General features: G+C 41.8%; 1 protein-coding gene across 3 annotated transcripts in view; it reads left to right on the plus strand.

The window, feature by feature from the left end:
* Nucleotides 1-558: 558 nt before the first annotated feature.
* agpat5 (1-acylglycerol-3-phosphate O-acyltransferase 5 (lysophosphatidic acid acyltransferase, epsilon)) overlaps nt 559-19,382 on the plus strand; it is a 103,151-nt gene continuing 84,327 nt past the window's right edge. Inside the window, exon 1 of one of the 3 annotated variants that reach the window (XM_067984011.1) lies at nt 559-1,004. In XM_067984011.1, the coding sequence (XP_067840112.1) occupies nt 786-1,004 (219 nt within the window). In that variant the 5' untranslated portion in view covers nt 559-785. The remainder of the gene's footprint in view (nt 1,005-19,382) is intronic. The other 2 variants (XM_067984012.1, XM_067984010.1) reach the window with 2 other exon arrangements.

Genomic DNA, 19,382 nt, shown 5'->3' on the forward strand with positions numbered 1-19,382 from the left:
TTCTCTCACCCTCTCTCTCTCTCTCACCCTCTCTCTCTCTCTCACCCACCCACCCTCTCTCTCTCTCTCTCTCTCACCCACCCTCTCTCTCTCTCACCCACCCTCCCTCTCTCTCTCACCCACCCTCTCTCTCTCTCCACCCACCCTCTCTCTCTCTCACCCACCCTCCCTCTCTCTCTCACCCACCCTCTCTCTCTCTCACCCACCCTCTCTCTCTCTCACCCACCCTCTCTCTCTCTCACCCACCCTCTCTCTCTCTCACCCACCCTCTCTCTCTCTCACCCACCCTCCCTCTCTCTCTCACCCACCCTCTCTCTCTCTCACCCACCCTCCCTCTCTCTCTCACCCACCCTCCCTCTCTCTCTCACCCACCCTCTCTCTCTCTCACCCACCCTCTCTCTCTCTCTCACCCACCCTCTCTCTCTCTCTCTCACCCACCCTCTCTCTCTCTCTCTCCACCCACCCTCTCTCTCTCTCTCACCCACCCTCCCTCTCTCTCTTTCCCCGCTCCATTCAAGTCAAACTTTGGCTCCTCCCCCGGTTGCTAGGGGAGAGGAGCGGAGGCGCCAATCAGCAGTCGCGATGCTGCGAGGTGTGGAGTGCCGCTCTGAAGATGGTGGAATGATGCCGCTGAGCCCGTGAGCCGGACATCGAGCCCGGCGGTGCCTCCCGCCCCGGCCCACCGCCCGCCCGCCCGCCCCGCCGCCTGTCCCCACCCCCTGAGGGGGGGGCAAACCCGCCGCCGCCTCGGCCTCCTCTCCCTCCTTCCCCCGTCCACCGGCGACATGCTGCTCTCCCTGGTCGTCCACACACACTCGCTCCGCTACTGGCTGCCGGCGGCGGTGATGATGGGCACGGCCCCGGTTTACCTCCTCACCTGGGCGGCCTGGCGCCTCCTCTCCTTGCTGCTGCCCGCTCGCCTCTACCACATCATGGACGACCGGCTCTACACCATCTACCAGAGTGTCGTCCTCTTCTTCTTCGAGAGCTACACCGGGGTGGAGGTGAGATTTAAAACGAGGACTGACCGAAGGGGAGGTGGGGGGGGGGGGGATAACAAACCTGCCCGGCTCCCACACTCGCTGCTTGCAGGTTTCCTGTCTGTTTCAGTGATTCAATGTTTGGGTTTGTTTTTACATAGCCGAGAATCCAGACTTAACCAAGTAATAAAGAGGACACCCTGATGATGTGATTGTTATCGCAAGTTTGTACAGTGTGTCTGACATTGGTTACAAAGCCATAATGTAATTGAGTGGTTCAGATCATCTAAACTGTCATCTCCTCACCTTCCCATAGTTTTTCCTGAAGGTACAGACTTTTGCTGGGTTATAGTTCCACAGCAACTGTTGAAATCTCCCCTCTGTGAGTGGTGGGGTGTTAAGAGTCAAGTTGAATGCTGACCTCCTTTAACACCCATATATGCTCACTGCATAGCTGTCAGACACCAGAAGTCCTGGACAGGACACTGAGGTCCCAACTGAAATCAACTGACTTATCACAGGGCAAATTTGGCACCTTTTTTTAATCTGTATGAGTCAGTGCCACACCATGTGGTGTGTTTACTCATCGTGCAATTGACGGAATCTTAAATTTAGCTTTCATTTTGAATCATGCGATTTGAATCCTGTTTTGAAATTGTTCCCTGGTAAGTTAATCCAAACAACATAAAAGGTTTACATGGGATTTTGCACTGTCTTGATCCTGTCACTGGCTGTTGGAGTGACATGTCTTTGCTTCTGACTGATCATGATATTTTTAGTCGCATGAGAAAAAGTTACCTATGTGCTCCCTTGAATATTAGCTTTGTTGTACCATAGCAACTACGCTGTTTCACCACTTAACTGCATAACATTCAACATTGTTCCGCTGCCATGAAATAAACATCCAACAGAAATGTAACTTTTTTTGGGAGCAGGGTTAATATTTTCATTGCAGTCATCATGTTCATTGAACCTGGGGTGGCAAAGCATGAAATAACCTAAGTATTGAGTTCTCGGATGTAACATACTTGTGATTTCATACGTGAGTTATGCAGTTGAATCATTCATTGTGTATTTATTGTATTAAACATCTCATTGTCACATATCCTGTACTTGCATTTCACTGATGTGATAAGAATAAGATAGTTTGTGTACTAAGGACAAATGATCCCAAATGGGTTGTGTCATTCCAGAATCACTAAGTATATGTTTGTATACCTCACCACTGAATTTGATGAATAATCTGTCCATTTGTAGCAGGAATTTTTAATCTTATAAATGGTCTTATGGGTGTTTTAAAAAGAGTGGGCTTCCTAACACTTCAAAACACACTTGTTTCTGTAACATTTAGGAAGTTTTGGTCATATTTCTAATGAAATCTATATATTTGCACAGCAGTCTGAAAGTCACTTTAAATGTTAGATACTGCTAGCTGCCGACGACACCCAGCTCTACCTCACCACCACTTCTCTCGACCCCTCCACTGCTCCGATTTGTCACGCTGCTTGTCCGACATCCAGTATTGGATGAGCAGAAATTTCCTCCAATTAAATATTGGGAAGACCAAAGCTATTGTCTTCAGTCCCCGCCACAAACTCCGTTCCTCGGCCACTGATTCCATTCCTCTCACTAGCCACTGTCTGAGGCTGAACCAGACTGTTCACAACCTCAGCGTCGTATTTGAACCTCAGCTGAGCTTCCAACCACATTTCCCCTCCGACGCCAGGACCGCCTACCTCCACCTCCGTAACATTGCCTGCCCCTGCCCCTGCCCCTGCCCCTGCCCCTGCCTCAGCCCATCTGCTGCTGAAACCCTCATCCGTGCTTTTGTTACCTCCAAACTCTGCTTACCTGGTCGGCCTCCCACCTGCCACCCTCTGTAAATTTCAGCTCATCCAAAACTCTGCTGCCTGTCTCCTTACTTGCACCAAATCCCGTTCACCCATCACCCCCGAGCTCGTTCCTCCAATTCTGGTTTCTTGTGCATCCCTGATTTCCATCACCCCACAATTAGTGGCTGTGCCTTCAGCTGCCTAGGACCTAAGTTCTGGAATTCCCCCTCTAAACCTCTCTACCTCTCTCTTCCTTTAAGTCGCCTCTCAAAACCTACCCCTGACCAAGCTTTTGGTTACTTGTCCTAATATCTCTTTGTGGCTCGTTGTCAAATTTTGTTTGATAACGCTCCTGTGAAGTGCCTTGGGATGTTTTACTATGTTAAAGGAGATATATAAATGCAAGTTGTTGTTGCTTCCTCAAACTGCAGGAATTACACATTATGGTCTTGCGTAAAAGATAATTTCAAAGACATTATTCCTAAAAAGTATTTCCTGACGCTTATTTGTTTAGGCGTCATTCTATTCAGTTTGGTCATGTTGACACCTCATCTGGTAATGAGCAATCATGTGAGACATAACGTACCGTGTTTCAGGAGAGTTGGCTTTGTGCTGGTTATTTGCGCAGAAGAACCACCTTTTGTTTTTGATTATTCCTGAGAGAATAGTGAAGTTTGCAATTACTGTAAATCTGCTGTTTGTATTTAACACTGTGCACTTATCTGTTTCATGTCCGTTAAGTCTAACTGGTATTTTGTAGCCTAAGACATGATTTGATAGTCTCTATTCTTCCGCTTTCTGAAGTTGAGAAGGTCATGTGGTGCAGAGTACAGTGACCAAGTTTTTCCATTCAACCACTGGGCCCATTATGCATACCTCGATATTGGGCACATAAAAACACACTCCAAGTCATAGAAAGCATGGGCTTACGGGAATGGTCAGTGGTGTTGAGTGCAAGAAAAATACCTAATCTTAAACACACCAAAATGTAGAACTTTCAATTGCTTAAGACATTGTGAACAGAAATTATTTATGGCATGCACAATACTGCATTGTGTTTTATTCCTACTTTTTTTGCCATTGATTTCTTTCCTCATAGGCTGCTGTAAGTATTGATTCCTTGCTGGAGTGCATTTCCACAGGTGACAACTATCCCCTGGGGCCTCACCCAAGTTGCCATTCTTCGTGTGTGAACCTAGTCAGTGAATTTCAGCAGGCTCCTCAAATGCAGGCAGCATCACAGATGAGCCCTACCCTCTTCTTTCTAAATGACTACACATGCACTACTAGCAGATGTCGCTGGATGGCTGGCAGGATAGGTAAAACTGGCCAATTTTTCCTCTTCCCTGCTCCCTCCACCCTGCTCCCTCCACCCTCACGTCCAACAGCAAATGCGAGGAGCACATGGACTTTTGTCGCTAAGATTGAAACCATCAGTTCAGCTGCCTTTGCTGCTTCCCCTTGCCAGCCAAGGAGCTGTCCTTGGCCTCTACCTCATCTACGTGCTGCTCCTTGGCGACATTATCCACAGACATGGTGTGAGCTTCTACATGTACAATTATGACACCCAGTTCTACCTCTCCACCAACTCTCTCAACCCTTCCACTTCATCTTTGATCTGTGCTGTTAGTCTGCTGGTCCGACATCCAGTCTTGGATAAGCCACAGTTTCCACTAATTAAATGTTAGTAAGAACAAAGCCATCGTCTTTGGCCTCTGCCTCAAACTCCATACTCTTGGCATTGATTCCACCCTCCTCAGCGGCTACTGTCATTCAATTTCAGCATCTGTTCGACCCGAGCTGAGCTTCTGACTCCATATCCTCTCCATCACAAGACCACCTACTTCAACCTCCGTAACATCCCTGCCTCAGCCCATCTGCTACTGAACCCCGCAGATTCTCTGCATTGTCACCTTCAGGCTCAACTATTTCAAAGCTCTCGTGGTCGGCCTTCCATCCTCCATAAACTTCAGCTCATCTAAAACTCTGCTGACCGTGTTCCATTGCGCGCAAAGTCCTGTTCACCCCTCACCCCGTCCTCCTCATGACTGATGCTGGCTCTCGGTCCCCCATGCCTCCCAATTTAAAATCATCATCCTCGTGTTTAAATCACTTTGCTGCCTCATCCCTCCCTATCACTGTAACCTCCTCCGGCCCTACAAATTTGTCCCCCTCCGCACTCTGCATTTCTCCAACTCTGGCATCTTGTGCATCCCCCTCTCTTCATCCCACTTCAGCCATCTAGGCCCTATGCTTTGGAATTCCCTCCCTAAACCTCTCCACCTCCCTCTCCTCCTTTTGAGACCCTTCTTAAAACTCAATTCTTTGACCAAGCTTTTGGCCACTCCTAATATCTCCTTCTGATAATGCTACTGTGAAGTGACTTGGGACATTATTCTGCATTAAAGTTGCTTTTAATATGCATGTTAAGGGTCCTGAAGCCTGTTGTAACACCTTATTGTTACCTGGGCTGACCTTTAGACAACTTATGAAAGACACTGAATCAAACTCAGATTCTTTCTGGTCTGTACAATTCACCTACTCACTGCATTAACTATCTGAGCAGAGGAGCATGGTAATAATGTTTGTTATAATGCCCTTGACTGACAGTGCTCTGCTTCTGGTTTTGGTTTCTTGGGTGCTGCACGTGCTTGGTCTTGAATCAGCTTCAATGAGCTGACCTTCACTACCTGGAAGAACAAGGGCAGCAGGTGGATGAGAACACCACCTTCACGTTTCCCTCCAAGTGACACACCATCCCGACTTGGACATAAATTGTCATTCCTTCATCATCACTGAGTCAGAATCCTGGAACTCCCAGCACTGTGGGAGGATCTTCACCACATGGACTGCAGTGGTTCAAGAAGGAGGCACACAATCACCTTCTCAAGGGCCACTAGGGATGGGCAATAGATGTCGGCCTTGCCAGCGCCTCCCATATCCCAAGAATGAATAATAAGAAAATTCAATAACTCCTATTGGCAAAAGATGATATTTGGTAACTTGAGAGATGTTAGAGCCTGGATCCCACCATTCCGGTATCATGTGTTGGTTTGTCAATGTGCAGTGACAGGGTGCTGCACCCAGTTTCTTACAGCCTGAATTGGATAAGCATTGTAATAACATGGATTCACATTTTGTAATTTCTAATTGTTAGCCATGATTTCTGTGGTGGTGATCAATTGAAACTGGATTTTTTTGCTCAGCTAATAAATATCACTCACTCACTTATCCATTGTGGGTTGTGAACTTGGGGTTGATCAGGCCCGATCAAGTAGTACTCTGCCTCTGTAGAAGTGATCCCCTACTTTACAAAGCATAACCTAGGCCCTAATAACTCTTGCATCTTTGTGTGAACTGCCATGTGAAGTCCATAATGATTAATTCACTCTTTGTCCCCATTTCTCGACATTATTGCTCCTCTGCAGACATTCCAATTTCTCATCCGATGTTGCCTTGGCATTTGCACTACATTCTCTCATCTTCAAAATAATTATAAATGAGGAAACATTGACTTAATACAGGCTGATCCAAATATTGTCCACCTAGATGCATTGACCTACATCCTGATAAAGTGCATTGACTTGAATACTTAGGGCTCTTTTGCTTTATCATGGGGTCAAGGGCAAGTGATGCCAAAATATCTACGCCCACTGCTCACTCGCATTGATACTGTCTGCTTCATTTAGACCTTTTTCTTATTAGTGACTTTTGTTGTGGTGTGTAATGAAGTCGCCAAAGTTATTGCATTGATTATGTGCAGAGGACACGAGGAGTCAGTGTGAGCAAGGAACAATGACCTAATGCTGACCTGGCTCACTGCGTTCAGGGCCGGGGTAGGCCGGGGAACATGATGGTGTGATGCAATTCTGTGTCACAACGCACGCAGCAAGGCTGGGAATTTGATGCTGATGCATGGAATCATCTCTGCACATTTAGCAGGCCACATGAGGAAGAAGTTGATCTGATGGCATAGTGCAGTAATTGACCACAAAAATTGACAACCACGTCGATTGTGGCTCAGCAGACATGAATAACTTAGCAAGTAGATGTGGATCAAACCCACTTATTCACTCATATCACTTATTCGTTCTGCACTTTGTAACTCCACAGTGCTAAATAACCATGCCCCCACACACCTTTTAACATAGGCACATGATTTCTGTCAATAACATCTGCAGCAATTAATACTTTTTTCACTATTAAATATACAACAGTTTAAAAGTTCTGTTCTACCTTCAGGAATGGTATTTACACTGAGAATAGCAGTCACATAAAGTAAAAGCGCCTTTGGAAAACAAGAAGTATTAAATAACTATAGATAAACAAGATTTAAAGTAACAGTAGGTTATTTTTTTCTTCCTATTTTCCATACACACTTTTTCCCCCCATTTCTCCAAAGGGCCCATTAGGTTAAAATTCACCTTGTGGGAAATTGGGGAAGGGTCATCCAATATGTAGTTCTGCCAGGTCTGTAAAATGGTGTATTAGTTGCTATTTCCATCAAATTATGCATAAATGGTTAGTATTTTTTCTTAAGTTCAATATTTCAGTGTGCTACAGTAAACTATTAGTGTTAAAGTATATCTGGAATTTGGGGCGTGTAACTGTTAGATATATTTTGTACAGTAGTTATTGTAGAGTTGTGGACTTTGGATTTTGGAGAACTGCATTCTTCTGGACAATGAGTAAAGGGAATTTAGGTGTGGTTAGGTAGTGCAGATCACAGCAACACTAGAGTTTGTTATTATAAAGCCTTGCTTAATATAAAAAGGAGGCACCAGCTAAATCTGGTAGCTGGGGGTGATTTTTGTTTCCTTTTTCCAGAGGTAAAAGCAAATAGCTGCCGCCAACACCACTTACCATTTTGTTCTCCTAATTTTTAATATTGCTGGCCAGTAAGACCTCCCCAAACACCAGGGAAGGGCCGCAGCCAGAATGGTAAAGACTTGAACGTGACTTTGTAGCTACTGTGAATTTATTCAGGGAGATGATTAACGTTGGGAGTTGGACATAAGAATACTATGGGGAAAGACCTTTTCAGTCGTCTTATTCTTGATATTTGTTGAAAAGTGATTTAGCAGCCACTCTAGGGTGCTGGAAACCAAGGGGGCTAAGTGAAGAAGTGTGCACATGCAAGTGTTTGGAAAAATGGTGGGTGGCATTTTTAGTTTAAACTTAGACTAAGTACATGGTGGGTTTTTTTTTTCTCCTGATAAATGCGGATGAGATTTTTATCACCGTATTAATCTGGGGAATCCCTTTTAAGATGGGTGAATCAGTGATTATCATTTTAACTCTTGTCATTTTGTCGCCATCACATTGGCATTGTTTAAAGGATAAAATGAAGAATTATTTTAAGTCTAATGTAATAGAAAAAGAAGTATATAAAAATCTCCTAGCTGGTTAAAGATGCTTTCAGTTTTATCGACAATTCTAACCCCTTTCGGAGACCTACCACTTTGGGCCTCCCCTTGTGCAATGAAGTAGCTCCACGGGGAATTCTCAAGATCAGCACCTGGAGTGCGTTAGATGCAAATGAACAATATTCCAGCTAAAAAAAAACCCATCAGTGCTGGCTGTACAGCAGTGCTCAACCAGTCTGACTTTTAATTCTTTGGAACCCCTCCCTATTTGTATCCAGGCGACTCCCAGCTGCTGATGCCTTGGAGTCATTTATTTCAAGCTGCTGCCTGGCATGCCTGTGAATTGTCCAAGTGGAAGGAGCACGGGGTCTGTTTTGTAATATTGAAAATCAATGAAATTCAACTGGGTGTAATTTTACTCCATCCCCTATCTATACAATGAAGTACTTTAAATTGATAACACACTATTCTTCTCCTGTAAACATACTGAAAAAAATAATTGGACCCATGCCAGGACACAGTGGGTAAGTCCCTGCCCTTATTCTAACTTCCCCACCGCCTGTCAGAAATCGGGGCCTAAGTTGCCATGTTCAAGCTGAGTGAGGGGGAAAATTTGTTGATCAGCTTCTGCAAGGCCTTGATCCAGCCTTGTGGAGAAATTGACCAATTCTGGTGACGTCCTGCTTGTGCCAGGTTTTGAATCAAGTCCACCAGACTTTATGCTGTGGTGGTACTCTGGCATTTCAAAGTGAGAAGAGAACATTCATCCCATCTAATGTGTTTTCATTTGTGTCTATGGATAGGAAATGCTTAAATTAGTTTCATTTCTCTCCTCGAGCGCCAGCCCCCACCCCCCCCGCTCCCTGTTCTTGCTGAATCAGCAGTTCATCCAATATTTTTTGAATCCTTTGGCAGAGTCTTCATTCACCTTATTTTTTTTGAACATATTCCAGTGCTTCTACCTTTTTCTAAGCATTATTCCAAAATGGAAAAGTGTGGTCCCATTGGTGCTTTATACAGTTAGCTTTAACCTCCTTTTGAAATTTATCTGTACCACTTATCCTAACCTTTTTGTCTTGCTATTTACTTTACTGCAATGTGACATTGCCAATATTTTATCATTTTGCTGCAATCTGATGTACCCTTTATTGTGTAATCATTAACTATTTGTAGCATTGATTTTGCAACCATTTTATCACTAAATGACATTTGCCTTCAGCTTTCCATTTTACTAAATGATTGGTTTCTGAGTGACATCTGTCTTGGAGCTACGGTATCATTTCACAAAGATATTTGTGTGTTAAGTTTACAGTTTCCAGAGAATATAGATTAAAATACTGCATTTTTATTCTCTCAAGGAGTAAAATGGAAAATGTTGCTAATCCTGATATGCTGGCTTTTTTTCCCAAAAGCTCGGTGTATTCCAACCTGCAGTAATTTCTGATTACTGTGTTTAATTTAAATTTCTTTGTGTCTGTAGACAAATGTGAAGTTGATTTTAAATAGATTTCATGTGAATAATCTCATCAAATACATTTATCATGAGGAAAGCCAGATGCTGGATATCCTAACTAGGAGATCAGTTTTCTAAAGTATGTGCCCTGGCTGAATAAATGAACTTGAGTAACTTTGAGTACTGATACTCGTTCATTAGGTCTTTCACTGTATGCTAATTCTTTCTCATTTAAATTGTCAAATGTTCTATTCCTCCTGCACCTATCCTCAAGACAGAGAGAGCTATACAAAACATTTCTTGTTTTAATTCTTGGAGAAGTAATGAGATTTAAGCCCCCTTTCAGATGAGTCATTAAATCAAGGACCCACCTACCTGTTCAAGTGGACATTAAATATCCCATGGCATTACTCAAAGAAGAACAGGTGAGTTCTCCTGGTCTTCTAACCAACATTTATCCCTGAGCCAAAAGCAGATTAGTTGGTCATTATCACATTGCTTTTTGTGGGACCTTGCTATGCACAAATTGTCCGTCATTTTTGCCTACATAACATGAGTGACTTCACTTCAAAAATAATTAACTGGCTGGGAAGCAATTTGGAACATCCTGAGGACATGAAAGAGAGTACATAACTGCAAGTTTTTTTTTCCTATTGCCTGTTGATTTCAGTTAATGAAAGAGAAGAGAAATCAGGAGCGCTATCATCCTGGGCACCGCCTGGTGGCCATCTATAAAATGAACAAAAGACTTGCATTTATATAGTGCCTTTCACGACCTCACGGCGTCCCAATAGGCTTTCCAGACAATGAATTACTTCTGTGGATTGTCATTGATGAGCACCTGGAGGGAGGGGAGGGGAGGGAAGAGAAGAGAAGAGCTCCAGTTCAGCCAGTGATTATAGAATAGAAATTAGAGTACAGGAGGAGCCATTTGCACTGTTGAGCCTTTGCGACTGCTAGATTTTCAACTGGAGGTATCTCCACTAATTCCATTTTCTTGTCTTTTTCCTGTATCCTCTTAGATTCTTCCTTTTCAAATACTTGTTCATTCCCTTTTGAATGATGTTATAGTCTCTGCATCACTAGCCACTGTGGTAAAACATTACACTTTCTAAAAAGCCTCTGGAAAAGAAAAAAATCCTTCTAACTTCCTTCTTTGTTCTTCCTGTGATAAACACTGAGTCTATGCCTCTTGCTACCAACTCACCAGCCAGTGGAAAGAATCTTTCAGTATTTATCTTCTCAAATCCTTTCATAATCTTGTAAACCTCTATCAAATCCTCCTCTATGTTTTGTTAGTGAAGGAAGCTTCAAGTTTTGAAGCTTGTTTTTATAACTACAACCTCATATTCCTGGATCTTCACTGCACCCTTTCCAATAGAACTTGCTGACTAGCCACAGGTGTGGCTACGGCAACACCGTTTTAGCCACGTGCACTAATTTTAGTAGAAAACGCCTCAATACGCTCACACAATACAAGTAAATGTACTACATGTGTATATTTACCTAACAAACAGCTGCCACCATTCAGTAACCAAGGAAGTGAAGCACTCGCCATGATCAAAAAACAATCGCGCACACTGCTTTTCGTCTTTCCATTTTATCAACAAATGCACAAAAAGGTTAAAGTATTACGATCGCATGGTGTCTATTACTCATTTTTATTTACTAATCAGAAATACCATCAAACACATCTGGATTCCTAATTAACCATATGTGTCTAATGTACTGGATGTACGGCTCTAATACTCTTTCTATAATGGGATGCTCAGAACTGCACACACTACTTCAACTTTGGCTTGACCAATGTACAAATTCAACATCATTTCCTTGCTTTTATATTTACTGCTGCTCTATGTAAAACCCAGAATCCATTTGTCTTTTTAACTGACTTGTTTACCTGCACTGTCCCACCTTTAAAGGTCTATGTATCTGCACACCTAGGTCTCCTTGTTCCTCTACTCTGTTAAGGATATTACTATTTAGGGTGTTGTACTTTATTTTTTTCCCCAGAATGTTGTACATTATATTCTTCTACTCCTAAATTCTTCCCAACTGTTTGCCATTTCCCTTAATTTGTTGTCATCAGCAAACTTGAATGTCATTCTTCTTGTATCAATATTCAATTGAATTTGGTTTAATTTTTATTATTCTCTTATGTGGTACCTTAACCTCTTCTGAAAATCCAAATGTAAAACATCCATCACATTCCCTTTTATACACTCTGCACATCTAATTTAATTTTGAGGAAATCAATCATGGGAGGGGGAGCAAGAGAAAAAAGTAATGGCCCAGAATTTGCTGGCAAAATAACGGTGAGTTTAATGGAGCTTACGGTTATTAATGTGTAAATTGTCCAGCAACTTGTGGCGAGTAAGAGATATCCCGTGATTTGCGAATCGCCACAAGTTGCTGGATGATTTGTGCTGCTCTGCCATTAGTCTTGTGAAAATGGCAGCTCGCTGTCAACCTCCCCATAAGTTTCAGGAAATTGCTGCATTTGCACATTAATTGCCAATTAAACTCGCCGCAGAAGGTTAGGGCTGCTACTTAGGGTAAGTTTTAATGACAGGATTTATGTTCCTGCAATGCCACTCAACCTCTCTGGCCCAGAAAGGGAGTCTTATTCCTATAGTTGGTAAATTGTTAGATTTTTAAAAAATTTAAATTTAATTTTTAAACTTTTTTTTTTCTTTTACTTTCTGTGTAATTTTTCTTTCTCTCTTAATCGAATCTTTATTTCTTTCTTTATCTTTTTATTTCTCATTCTGTACCCAAATTGACTAATTCACCCTATTTCCTTCTCTTTCATTCCTCTTTTTTTCCCTCAATCCTTAAATCTCATTGGTTAAGGTGATAGACTGTTGGTCACGTTGCTCACTGAGGTCCCAGATGCACCATTGCCCTTGCTGTGCCATTATCGGCTGCCACTTCCAGCAACTTGCATGGCCAAACGTTTACGAGCTGAAAGGTGAGGGGCCAACATTGCAATTGCTTTTAATGTAGCACGCTTTTGCTCCCAGGTTTAACTTTTTATCACCAGGAGAAAACAGAATGAATAACAAAATGGAGACCAAATACTCTGTTTAGATGTGGAAACATTGATTTGTGAACTCTACGAGCAACCTTAGTGGTTTTGCTGTTCAGTGGAAAAAATGATTCTGCCACAGTAATTTTGTGCTGAGCAGCCAGCATTAAATTTAATCCTTGTCTTACATTGGAATTTGTTGCAGTTATGAGTCAGGAGGCTGCTGGATAGTATACAGCCCCTTCTTCCAGTCACTCTGAGATTTTATGCCGTTTCTGTTCAGTGAATAACATGTTCTTTGTCAAATTGTATTAATTTGTTGGAACCTCACAGTGAAAATGAAATGTAAAATGTGTTATGTATGGTCATTTATCAGTGAATGAATACAATGGATTCGATAGAACATTATTTTTGAGTTTCAATTATTTGTATTCACTGGAGTCAATTCATTGCAATAACTGAAAAATAATAGGTGCTGGGAAGGAGATTATTGGGTTTAAATGACCGAAGCTATGAGAATGGAGCAGAAGTTGTTAAGATTAGAACTCCGATCATGTTGAAGTGTATAGTACATTAACATTAATTTCTGGAAATGTAGAAATTGTGATTTACTGTGGGCATGTCAAAAGTGGTAAATTTTGATGTGCACATTTGAGCAAATCGTGAAAGAGCAGCAGAACCTTGGGACCTAAGCACATGTAGAATTAAGCTATCAATAGCAGAAGGATATTCATATGTTTTTGGGGTTTTTTTGTTCTGCATTATTGGATTACAATGTATATGTTAGTCAAGTTCGGAATGATTGGAAACAAAAATCCACTTTCTACACAGACATAATGACTTGTACTGTAACAGCACAGCTAGAATGGTGCGGTAGTTATGGTGTCGGTGGTGTGCACCCAGACAGAAATCTTACTGTTGCAAGATTAAGAATTGATGATCTAAAAGAGTGAGACCAAACAATATGCAATTAACTTTTTCTAGGCATAATAACAAAAAAGTGCACAACAGATACTGTAAAGAGAAAAGAAAACTGGACAGACGTATTTTAGATTTACATCATTTTCTGTTTTCATTTTAAATTTTCTGTCTGGACCAAGTCTCTTTCACAGCCTGAATCATACTTGGCCCTGTTGTCAGCTTCTCCAGAGAAAAATAGAAAAACTTATATTCTTCTCCAGCTGCCTAAATTACATTTCAATGAGGATCAATAACCACTTGAGTTAAAGAGTTTCTCACCGTTGCTGACTCTTTGCCAAAGTAAAAATATTGAAGAGTTATTGGTCTGGACAGGATGCATTGACTTAATATACCATTATTTCATTACACATGTCTACTTACCAGCCGTTGGCCCCTATAGGGAAAATGCTTTGCCAGATCTTTTAGATTTTAATTGCTATTTGGATATAGTTTTGTTTCTTAAGAGGTATGGATTAGTAATGTGGATCTGAACAGGTAGTTCAAATTGAAGGAGAGTAGGTCTAATCCAGTGATTTTTATTTTGGGGTGCGCTTCACTGATGGGTATCAGGTGGAGCGCAGCAAAAGAAGAAAATCTGAAAGAATTAAGTGTTACGAGCTGTGATGCATTGTTATGATAAATGCGAAGTGGAGCTTTAAGCAACAGTTCACGTAACTAAGATGAGCAGCACTGCAATCATGACCAAGCTTTAATGAAAATCCACTGGGGCTTCTTGCAAATGGTCCTCCAAACCATGTGTCAGTCGATTTTTCTAGTTTTTGCTGAAGCTGTCTTTAGACTGAGGCTCTGCCAGTGTCAGTTACAATGCAAACTGCTGCTTAAAGCTCTGCTCTGAACATATCTCAGCATTTTAGTGGCATAGAGCTGATGCATTTCAGCTCAGGCCCTTCTTGCCACCAACATTTATTCTTTGGTACAGCACATTTATATCCCTGCCTGAGAGAACTCACATAGATGTCAGATAAGAGGTGAGAAATAACAGGGAAGAAAAGTGCGAGAGAAACGGGAAACGTTATCGACGTGGACAATAACATAACTTTTCACATATGTAATTGTGTTAACACTCTGATCCTGAAGAATACACCGAATATCCAGGGACCATGCCCAAAAGTGTTTAGTAATCAGCAATCTAATCAACTCCCAGCGATACACCAACGTTGAGTCCGAAAGGAACTGGGATTAAAGACACGCAAATTTATATACTCAACAAATAGGGACATCACATACCAATGGTTTCCTGTATATTCATTTCCTGCATTTGCATTTATGCATTACAGAAAAGACAATGCATGTATTATTTTTCTTAACCCAAATAAGCTTTGTCTAAGGCTGGAAACATGAGAAAAAAGAGAATGGAATCAACAAATATATGAAACAGATGGGAAGTTTATTGAAAAAATGACCTGCAAATTGCTTGCTAGAAAGTCAAATGTTAAACGATATAAAAGATCATCAGTGAGATGATGGTGAGAAAAAGAGAAACCTCCTCTTATACCTCTGACCGTGTTAGTTGTTATAATTTGGACTCTTAAGTCAATGCATATTATAGGGTTTCAAGCAAAAAGACAGTTTCTGTAAGCAGACTGGCATCTCCAATGATGTTAAACATACAAACTTGAGTGTTGTCTGACAAAAATGTGTTGCAAGACAAACCATTACCCTTGCCACAGTGCTGAGCATGGGAGACCCTCATGGGTTTCCTACCACTCTGAAAGATGGAAACTCCACACCACCAGACGGTGTTGTTCAGGCTAAAACTAGTAGTCAAATTCATTTACTAAAATTCAAATTACTCAAGAACAAAAGAATATAACAAATAATCAGTACTGCAATACTTGCAATGTTCCAAAAATAATATAAAGGCCTCCTATGTTCCTATGATATTAACCCCCCCACGATGGGCAATTTTTAAATGGGCAACGCATCCTCAACCTGCTGCATACGCGTCTGCTGCCATTTTTACGACGGCAGATTTTGTGCCATGCGAGTGTCCTGCCATCAAAAGGCTGGACACTTCATTAACATGTTTAAATCAGGCTCCCAGAGTACGATAGGGAGCCTGATTTAAATGTAACAGTTGCCGACCGAGTTTCCCAGGGCTCAGGAAACCCGGCAGTGAAATGGAGGCGGGAGCTGCTGGCTCAAAAAGGTAAGTGCCTTTTACAGCACTCTTTGTGGGCCAGGAAGAGCAGGAGTGCTCTCCCTGGCCCCTCAAGGAAACCTTTGGCCTCCCCTCTGCCGATTGCGGCATCTCCCTCCGCCCCCGCCGCCACGATCGGTGACCTCCCCCACCAGCCCCGATCTCTAGCTCCCTCTCTCCCAATCTCTCCCTCCCAATTGCCGGGGACCGTCCCCAAGGGTCCCCGGCTGCGACCTCCTGCCATTGCTTTTCCCGCCTGGCAGCCAGCCAGCCTGTCGATTTAGCTGGCCGCTAAGCGGGCAACGGAAGAAAAAAAATTATAATAAGGTCCTGCCGTTAAATTCGGCAGGACTTCCACGTCCCCGGTCTTGCCAGGTTTTTGCCGCGCTCCCACGCACCCTCCTCACCTCCCCGTAAATATCGGGCCAAAGTCTAAAATCTTAGTGCCCCTTTCAGAGTCACTTAACTTAGTTTTCGATGAATGTAAAGTAGGCACTTGAGCTCCACAGAGAACCCTTCCGCTGTCACATGTACCTGTTTTCTCACCATGTCCACCAATTCCTTCTCCAGAAATACATCTTACTACTCTGATTTCTATGGTTCTTGAATTTGTTTGTACTATTCATTTCAATTACCTTACTTAATAAGTTATTCCACAAGCCACATACCCCTTATTTTGTTTTTAAAAACAAAAGTTCTGCCTGACTTTCCCACTTATCCCTAACTTAGTTTTAACTTGTACCTCATGATGTTGAAATCTTTCACTGGAGTGAGCAATTTGCCTCTTAACTTCTGCTTTTATTAAGTCACTCTACATTAGTGCGTCAGTGTACTGTGGCACTATGCCAATGTCTTTCTGGCTAAATTTTGGAGAATCTGACACAAATGATACTGTCTCCTTTTATTGAACTGTTCAGCTCCTACCTGTATGGCTCTTTGGTTGCTAACTTTTTCTGTAGCTAGAGTTCAAGGAAATTTTAACCGTTTAAAGTGTTTGTCCCCACATTTACTCAAGTACTTCTACTTTCTGACTAGGAACTTGAGGAAAATACGCATAAAGTTTCCCTGAGGGCTCTTAAGCTAATGCTCAAAAACCCAACAAAATGTATATTTGTTGGGCGATTGTATTTTCTAATATACGATTACTAAAAATTAAAATTTGGAGTGTATTGAGTTAATGTTTGAAATTCAGTATTCTGTTTGTACAACTGACTAGTTGCATGCATCAGATTTGCCACCATGCTATTTTAGATCACGATTAGAGAATGGGGGCACATATTTACAATATGGTTCGCGGTTTGCATGTCATGTTTGTGTTTCTACAAACGGGCTAATGTAACATCCTGTTTGTGCACGGAAATTGTATTTATAATTATCAAAAGATGAATGGAGTCAACTTCCCCTCTCGTGCAGCATATACTCTTCACAAAGTTCCTGAGGACGTAAAAGAGCACAACAACGACTGTTGTCCTCCAGGAGGCCAAAACCTTATTGATTGAACTAAATTTAGACTTACTATTAGTTTTTTAAAAAATAGCAAAGTGGTTGGTGCATGAGTATTCTGTGTTCTCTCTTGATTTTTCTCTTTTATCTCCACACCGCCCCCCTCCTCCCCCCCGCATCCCCTCTACTTGCATTTAAAAAAAATATTCTGCCCCACCGACATGGTTTATTGCCTCTTGTTTCAAGCTGAGGGGATGGAGAACTGCTTGCATTTGAACATTTGCCAGAGCCACTACAATTTGGCAGTTTGGAGCTGCAAGTTCACGGTGTTTTATTTATAAATTCATTTACCTCTATCCCCCTCCTTGTAGTGGAAGTAACTTGCTTCTGCTCAGTGTGCCCCTCCAACTGCACAGGTAAGATAGCAACCTTGTTCTATGGAGATCCACAGTGTGAACCCAACTCATACTAATCAGGATGTGGAGATGCCGGTGATGGACTGGGGTTGACAAATGTAAAGAATCTTACAACACCAGGTTATAGTCCAACAATTTTATTTGAAAATCACAAGCTTTCGGAGGCTTTCTCCTTCGTCAGGTGAAGAAGAAGGTCACCTGACGAAGGAGAAAGCCTCTGAAAGCTTGTGATTTTCAAATAAAATTGTTGGACTATAACCTGGTGTTGTAAGATTCTTTACATACTAATCAGAACTATGTTGCAGACAGGGCTTTACTTCTCTCCTTATCTATTGCACCAAGTAGATATTCTGATATCCTCTACTTGAGTTAGACCAATTCTGGTTATCACGTGACTCCCAGTTGTCATCAGTTTTAATGATTAAATTGGGCCTTCTGGTTTTGGCTATTATGTTTTCCTAAATTCAGATTTAAAAAAATCAGATGTAATCCACCATGAGGAAATATGTTTGTTTTAGTCAGATAATTTTGGGTTTAATCATCAAGACAACTTTGGAAGGAATTCATACATTAGTTGAAATCTGGCATATACGTACTATAGCCTGTGGACCATCTGCTACCCGCAATGTCTCAGTTTTTCAGCTTCAAAGTTTCTGTCTCCACTTATGTTTCTTACTCTGCTGCATTTTCCTCTTTGACTTTCATAGACCTAGAGATTCTCGGCACTGCTTCCTAATCAGTGGATAAATCATAAATCTGAACTTCAAAATCTGGTGGTATCAGCAGCTTGAGATACAAATTAGTGGGAATAGTCAGTTAAACTTTGTGGCCTGTGGCGCTTGTTGGTACACACCTAACTGGCCCATGATGGCAAAAAATGTGGCGACTCCTTTAAGTAGATAAATGCTGAAAAAAGTTGTTATGCATCATTAACTGTATGCATAGAACTGCCTCCTCCACGGAACTTAGTATGTGACTGAAGATGTACCCTATTTTTATGACTCTTGTCAGCACAGAGAAGATGCTGTTTTTGTTAGCAGCATGTCAACTGTGATGATTCCATGTTCCATCGGATTCAACCTTAATTTTGGAGTAATTATCAAGTTTAATCCAAAATCAGAGGGTTTAATTAAAACCCAGTTGAATTGGAATGCACTGCCTGAAACGGTGATAGAAGCAGATTCAATAGTAACTTTCAAAAGGAAATTGAATATATACTTGAAGAACGGGATGTGGGACTGATTGGATAACTCTTTCAAAGAGCTAGCACAGGTGTGATGGCCTCATTCTGTGCTGTAAGATTCTATGATTTCATTGGCTGCAAAGCGCTTTGGGATGTCCTGAGGCCATGAAAGGCGCTACATAAATGCCCTGTTCTTTCTTTTCTTTCTGATTCTATGAATCAGCACAAGTGGTACAGTGTGTTTCATTGTGATTTAAATAATTGAACTGTTTTTATACATAGAAAAAATGTTTGGCAGACTTTTTCATGAAGACAGTGCCCCTTTTAAAAGAAGAAAAATCTGCAACAATATTGATACTGAATAAGGGTTTGTGTTTGTTCCAGTTGTGAAACACAATGTTGAGAATGCATTAAAGCAATTTGTTTAGTTGTGGTTGGTGAAAACAAATTTACTGAGAATTTAGTGAGTTGCACATTGTGTGGAATTTTGCTGCAAGGCTTTGATAATTGGGCTTGTCATGCTCCTTTTTGACACATTAAGAGTCTATATGGACCGCAAA

The sequence above is a fragment of the Heptranchias perlo genome, chromosome 5, assembly GCF_035084215.1.
Source record: "Heptranchias perlo isolate sHepPer1 chromosome 5, sHepPer1.hap1, whole genome shotgun sequence".
In the NCBI taxonomy this organism is placed as follows: Eukaryota; Metazoa; Chordata; class Chondrichthyes; order Hexanchiformes; family Hexanchidae; genus Heptranchias; species Heptranchias perlo.